The sequence below is a fragment of the Poromitra crassiceps genome, assembly GCF_964638095.1.
Source record: "Poromitra crassiceps genome assembly, chromosome: 5".
In the NCBI taxonomy this organism is placed as follows: Eukaryota; Metazoa; Chordata; class Actinopteri; order Beryciformes; family Melamphaidae; genus Poromitra; species Poromitra crassiceps.
In genome coordinates this window covers 47,909,104-47,916,462 of record NC_139642.1, presented here as the reverse complement: position 1 = coordinate 47,916,462, position 7,359 = coordinate 47,909,104, and the positions used below count along the sequence as shown (strand labels likewise).

At 44.4% G+C, this 7,359-nt stretch overlaps 1 protein-coding gene across 1 annotated transcript; it reads left to right on the top strand.

Moving 5' to 3' along the window:
* Nucleotides 1–579: 579 nt before the first annotated feature.
* Nucleotides 580–5,280, top strand: LOC310776553 (extracellular calcium-sensing receptor-like; the record flags this gene model as incomplete). Its single annotated transcript, XM_083636733.1, has 6 exons — nt 580–788; nt 985–1,282; nt 1,548–2,339; nt 2,532–2,759; nt 2,890–3,013; nt 4,367–5,280. Exons 1-6 carry the CDS (start codon nt 685–687, stop codon nt 5,278–5,280), a joined length of 2,460 nt encoding a protein of 819 aa, XP_083492859.1. The 5' UTR covers nt 580–684.
* Nucleotides 5,281–7,359: the final 2,079 nt, after the last annotated feature.

Below are 7,359 nucleotides of genomic sequence, written 5' to 3'. Positions count from 1 at the left end.
AAAGTTATTCTGATTCTGATTCTGAACTTTGACCACCAAAATCTAATCAGCTCACCCTTGAGTCCAAGTGGATGTTTGAGCCAAATTTAGGCTACTTCATCAGACACTGCGAAAACTGATTAGGAACTTTCTAGTTTGGCACCTCCCCCCTGTGGAGCCATGGAACAACAGTGTTATATTAATATCTGTCATGCTTTAATATTTATAAATACAGATGCAAGCTCTGCCCTGCTGGTCCTGTTAGGATGCATCTGCTGCTGCCTCGCAGGTCTCTTTAAGGTCCTTATACACATGTGTTTCTTCTTCTTTCTTTGTGCGATGAATTCCTACCTCAATAATACTTTTCAAAACGATATCAGTCAATGGAACCGTGCATACCAATGGCGACGTCACTGAGCGATATTGCAGCGTTTATTTTTTCGGACGAGGGTCGATTTTTCAGAAATTCAGTTCCGATGTGTACACATTTGTTGCTGTGATTGACAGGTGGCTCAAAATTCGCATTGCAATTCCGTGCTGTTCGAATTGCTCTGGTGTGTAACGGACGGTCTTATTATTATGTCCACCAAAAGGTGGCCAGAGCAGGGCTGGGCCGTTCTGCAGCTGTTGCTGGTGGCATCTCTCTCTGGGGCTGAGGAGCCAGTGTGTAGGCAGATAGGGAAGCCGGAGGTCCCCCAGCTGTCTATGAATGGGGACATTATTTTGGGGGGAATCTTCTCTTTCCACAGCAGCTGGATAAGCAGACAGGACACCTACATGAACAGACCACCACCACAACAGTGCACCCGGTAAATCACACTGTAGCAAGGTGTTTGACATTAGTAAGATAGAAGATTAGAAGAGCTGGGTAAAATAGATTAAAAAGTTATCACGCTGAGTTTTGAAGTAAGAAATGTTTGTTCATATAGTTTCATGTTTCACGTTTAATTTTGTTTCATTTCAAGCAGATACTGTCTATAACTATTTATAATTGTCTGGGTCAAGTTTGACTTTCACAGGATACCAGTTTGCTCAGGCTATGCTCTTTGCCATTGAGGAGATTAACAACAGCACAGACTTGCTGCCTGGCATCTTTCTGGGCTACAAGATCTATGATGAATGTGGCTCCATTACAAGGGGAGTGAGGGTGGCACTGGCCTTGGCTAATGGTAATGAGGATATATCCACAGCCTCCAAGGCACCCTGCACCAGACCGGCCCAAGTGCAGGCCATTATAGGAGAGGGTTCCTCCTCTCCTGCCATGGCTGTATCCACTGTCATTGGACCTTTTCATATCCCAGTGGTGGGTATTGTTGTTATTTTTAACAAATACATGATGTATAAAAATAACAAATGTACTGTAATGAACCTTGGCCACAATTTGATCTATTTATTTTTGTTTTATTTTCTCGATAATACAGTGATTATTATACTGCAATTTGTCTGACTGCTCACAGTAAAGGCAGTTTTAAGAGAATTACTGCTAATGTGCTAATGTTTTCTTGTGTATATATTATTTTAGAATTTGCATCTTCATCTTGGGAATATCATTCATTTCTACTCTCTAGATCAGCTATTTTGCCACCTGTGCTTGTCTCAGTGACAAAGTCCGGTACCCATCCTTCCTCAGAACAATACCCAGTGACTTCTACCAGAGCAGAGCTCTGGCCCAGTTGGTTAAGCACTTTGGTTGGACTTGGGTCGGGGCAATTAGAAGCAATAATGATTATGGCAATAATGGTATGGCCATATTCACAGAGACGGCCCAACATCTGGGCATCTGTCTAGAGTACTCTGTATCCTTCTTTAGAACAGATCCACCAGAAAAAATACAGGCAATAATTGACATTATCAAAGCTTCCACTTCGCAGGTGATTGTCGCTTTCTTCGCCCCCCATGATTTGGCAATACTAATACATGGAATGGCCTCTCAGAACCTGACTGGGTACCAGTGGGTAGGCAGTGAGGCCTGGATCGTTCATTCCTACACTGCGACTATGAATGGACACCACATCCTGGATGGTGCTATAGGGCTGTCCATCCCCAAGGCCCATGTCACAGGCATGAGAGAGTTCATTTTGGATGTAAAGTCACTCAATTCATCTAGTAATGAATTGTTCACAGAATTCTGGGAGACAATGTTTGATTGTAGGTTTAAGCAGACGAAGGGCTCAGAAGGGAATCAGATCTGTACAGGGTCTGAAGATGTGTCTGGGCAGCAAAACCGTTTCACTGATATGTCACTCATGCCCATCTTTAACAATGTCTATAAATCAGTGTATGCTGTGGCTCATGCACTACATAATATTCTTGGCTGTAAAGAAATATGTGGCAATAAGGTACAGCCAGATCCATTCACGGTGAGTTGAACACTGAAGGCTGACTGATAGTTCAACATCATGTGCTTGACATGAACAGATTTTTTTTTTTTTTTTGCTTTTTTTTTTTTAACTGTATTGTTTAATAAATTGTTGCATGTCCATCATTCTGCAGAGCTAATACAATGTGGTTTACATTTAATGGAATAAGTCAAGTAATATGTATCTGCTTAGATTTTGCAGCACATTAAAAAGGTTCAGTTCAAGACAAAGGAGGGGGAGGACGTTTACTTTGATGAGAATGGAGACCCAGCAGCAAAGTATGAAATCATAAACTGGCAGCCGAATGAAAATGGCAGTGTGGAGTTTGCCACTGTTGGTTTTTATGACGCATCTTTACCTGCAGAAAAACTGCTAAATCTCCACACTAACTCCTTAATTTGGGCACAGAACTCAGAACAGGTTAATACGATCATTCATGTATTGTTAACTTGCAGAATCATTGTATCATAATGTTGATTTCATCAGAATTCCAAATGGTGACTTGTAGGACAACAACATATCAAAGTATCTCTTATTTTTGTTCATGCAGGTGCCTGTGTCAGTGTGCAGTGAGAGCTGTCCCCCAGGAACCCGTAAGGTCCTCCAGAAAGGAATGCCGGTCTGCTGCTATGACTGTATACCATGTGCAGAGGGAGAAATCAGCAACACCACAGGTACTAGAGTATAACACATATAAATTCAATATCAGCAATCCAAAAATATTCAGTTCATCATCAGTGCATTGAATATGAAATTTGAGAGTACTGTGAATTCAAGTCTTGTTCTGATTTATAAAAAAAATAGTTGAGTAGCATTATGTGATTATACTGTAAACAGTAAATAGAAAAAAGGAGCTTCTTGATGTGTATAGAAGAATTTTACAAAGAAGTAATGTACAGGTATACTTAATCAGTTAATACAAAGTACATCTTCAGAGAATTGGACAAGGGCACTTACATTGGCCTGCTGAGCTACCTTGTCGCCACTTTTAGATTTTCCATTATACTGTAAACAACATGTAAATTAGTTGTCGATAACAAACAATACCCTACGCATCATTCTTTTTTACGACCGGCTTTAATCCTTTTCAAGGTCACAGGCGGCTGGAACCTACCCAACCATAATGTACATTGGGTGTAAAACGAATTAATTATGTAAATAAGTAGCCTACATTTTACCCTAGTCAAACATACACAATTTCACATGGCCAAGATTATCACACTTGGCCTACCACCACGACTTTAAAGGATATGTTCACCCAAAAATGAAAATGTAGTCACTACACCCCCCCCCCCCCCCCCCTTCAATCGCTAGAATATAACATTCTACTACAGTAGTTTAATTTTTGAACTGTATGCATGTATCTATGTATGTCTCTCTGTCCAGAGTTTGCAAGTCACACGTTGCTCCAGGTCTGGAATGAAACCAGCATGGAAAACACAAATGATTGTGTTTGCTAGGGCAATGTTTTAGATTTTAAATTCCCATAACTCAACCATTGCTCCGATCACCTCCAAACTTTGGTAGTGCGCTGAGGAGGACCTGGCAAAGTGCAGTGCAGAATTTCATGAAATTCAGACAGTGCAATCTACTGGCAGCACAAAAAGTGTTTTATCTCGAGAACTGTTCATCTGATTGACCGACGGAGTGCGATGCCCAATTCCGGACACGCGCAGAGTCATAGCGCCACCTACTGGCAACACAAAAACCTATTTACCCCTCGAATCCCGACTCTACGACCTTCCTATCTCTAGCTACGGCCCCTCTTCCCTAGTCCCACCCCCTTTCCTGACCATGCCCCATTCCACCGCCCACATCCCCCTACCCGCAACCATCAAACCCTGACTCCATGACCTACTTATCCCTCGCTACGGCCCGATATTCTCTACCCCCGCCGCTTCACTAAATGTCTATGATTGACTGAGTGACTGAGTGAGTGAGTGGGTGTGCTGGCCTGCTGCCACCGCCGTGGGAAAATAAGGGTGCTACTCAGGAAATCTAATATCTGTTTTGATTTTAACTTGTAGATTCCATCACCTGTGTGCGATGCCATCCTGAATTCTGGTCAAACGAGAAAAGAGATGACTGTGAAAAGAAGGACACACAGTTTCTATCATATGAAGAGGTTATGGGGGCACTGCTCACGGCGGCGTCCCTGTTAGGAACTTGGATGACTGCTATGGTGGCTTTCATTTTCTTCAGATACAGGAACACCCCCATAGTCAAGGCCAACAACTCTGAGCTGAGCTTCCTGTTGCTCTTCTCCCTGGCTCTGTGTTTCCTGTGTTCTCTGACCTTCATCGGCCGGCCCTCTGAGTGGTCCTGCATGCTGCGACACACAGCATTTGGGATCACCTTTGTCCTCTGCATGTCTTGTGTTCTGGGGAAAACTATAGTGGTGTTACTGGCCTTCAGGGCTACACTTCCAGGGAGTAATATCATGAAATGGTTTGGCCCTGCTCAGCAGAGACTCAGTGTTCTGGCTTTCACTCTCATACAGGTCCTGATTTGCATACTTTGGCTAACTATCTCTCCTCCTTTTCCTTTCAAGAACTTTAAACACTTTAAAGACAAAATCATCTTAGAATGTGCATTAGGCTCAGCTGTGGGCTTCTGGGCTGTGTTGGGGTATATAGGAGTCCTGGCTATGTTATGTTTCTTTCTAGCTTTTTTGGCTCGAAAGTTGCCTGATAATTTCAATGAAGCCAAATTTATCACCTTCAGCATGTTGATATTCTGTGCGGTCTGGATCACCTTTATCCCTGCATATGTCAGCTCTCCAGGGAAGTTCAGTGTTGCTGTGGAGATATTTGCAATTCTGGCCTCCAGTTTTGCACTGCTAATCTGTATCTTTATTCCAAAATGTTACATCATCTTATTGAAGCCAGGAAAGAATACAAAAAAGAACATGATGGGTAAAATACCATCAAAATCATCATGACGAGTGAATATAATAGGCATAGTAGAATGACAAGAGCTTGTTTCAACAAAAACACATTTCATTCATGAATGCAATAGGGTACTATTATAATTAACTGTGGTTGCTGTCATTGACATTAATCCCAATCATTGATAGTGTACACTATCCCACTAGGGGGCACCGTGTCGCAGTGGTAGTGTTGTCGCCTCACAGCTAGAAGGTCCTCGGTTCGATTCCCGCCTGGGACGCTGTGGATGCATGTGGGTTATCTCGTCGGAAGGGGCTTTTCTGTGTGGAGTTTGCATGTTCTCCCTGTGCTCCCCTGGGGTTCCTCCATACAACATCGATATGGACCCCCACTCTAAAAACATGCAGAAGATCACCATCTGACCAGTGACGATAACATTTGAAGTTGGTCCCCGGGCGCTGTACACAAGAAAGCTGCCCACTGCTCCTGGCTGCCCCCCGGAGGAAGGACAAGCCTGGATGGGATAAATGCAGAGACTGTGTTTCACCGGCCACTGTCAGCATGGGTGTGTGTGTGGCTGGCCACATGTGTGTGTTGGGTGTCTTCGTGTGACAATTAAAGACAGTTTTGTCTGTCCAGTTCTTCTTCTATGTGTTGTTGAGGTTCATTTATCAGACTGGCAAACGAGCTCTGGCAAACCCAATGCCTTTTTTTCTTCTTCATTTGATTGAACAACAAATGATCGGTCTTATCCTTGAATCAGAATGTCAGCCATTGAGACACACAGGGCCCTATCATCGCAAAAGCGGTAATTTAGTGTTTTTGCGCCTGTTTTGCGCTCGTTTAATGCAGCACACAATGTAAATTGGGGGTGAGCACAAGCGATTTGTCTCCCCCCTGCCGCGATATTACCTCTACACCCATCTAACCAGGCGTGTCCGCGCAAAATGCGGGGACACAGATGGCATTCTCCGATCGTCAGCATGCGCACAATTACTTTGCGTTAAGAGCTTTGAAAAGCACCTCTTAGCGCAAAAATACCCCGCTGCGCTTGAGCGCACCATTATTCTCCACGCTGCGCAGCGCAGGGGAATTCCTTTTGGATACGTCATTACGCACGGAAGTGCCATTACATTACATTACATTACATTACATCATTTGGCAGATGCTTTTATCCAAAGGGACTTACAGTAACACATTTTTGTCAACAATAGAGCAATCAACTATGCAACACAGTCTATGACAACTACAACTTCTGTAAGGAATAGTGGTACAAGTTTAGATTGTAGGTTAGTTAGGGTAGGGTAGGGTTTGGTTGTTGTTTTTTTGAGAGAGAGAGAGACAAAGAAGTTAGTTCAAGAAGTTGTGACCGAAGGTGGAAGCTCGTTCCACCATTGAGGTGCCAGGGACAAGAAGAGTCGGGAACGGAATGAGCAACTTTTGAGCCCCCGTAGCGGAGGGGGGGCGAGGCATCCTGCGTTGGTGGAGGAGCAGAGGGAACGGTGAGAGCTTTGGAGCCTGACCATAGATTGTAAGTACCGAGGGGCTGTCTGGTGTACTGCCCTGTAGGCCAGAACCAGTGTTTTGAATTGAATGCGTACCGAGATGGGAAGCCAGTGAAGGTCCCGGAAGAGGGAAGTGACATGAGAGAATTTGGGTTGGTTGAATACCAGACGGGCTGCAGCGTTCTGGATGAGCTGAAGCGGATGGATGGCTGTAGCCGGTAGCCCAGCCAGAAGAACATTGCAGTAGTCCAGGCGAGAGATGACAAGTGCCTGGACCAGGAGTTGTGTCGCTTCCCTTGTGAGAAACGGACGGATTTTGCGGATGTTGTACAGGGAGAACCTACAGGAGCGGGCAGTTGCTGCGATGTAGGCTGAGTTGGACAGCTGATTGTCAAGGATCACTCCAAGGTTCTTAGCTGTTTGAGAGGGAAACACAGTAGTGTTGTCAATGGAGATGGAGAGGTCGGTGAGGGGACAGTCTTTCCCAGGGAGGAAGAGTAGCTCGGTCTTACCAAGATTCAGCTTGAGATGGTGGGCAGACATCCAAGCACTAATGTCTTTGAGGCATGCAGCGATACGTGCCTCGATGTGGGTGTCTGAGGGGGGGAAAGAGAGGTAGAGCTGAGT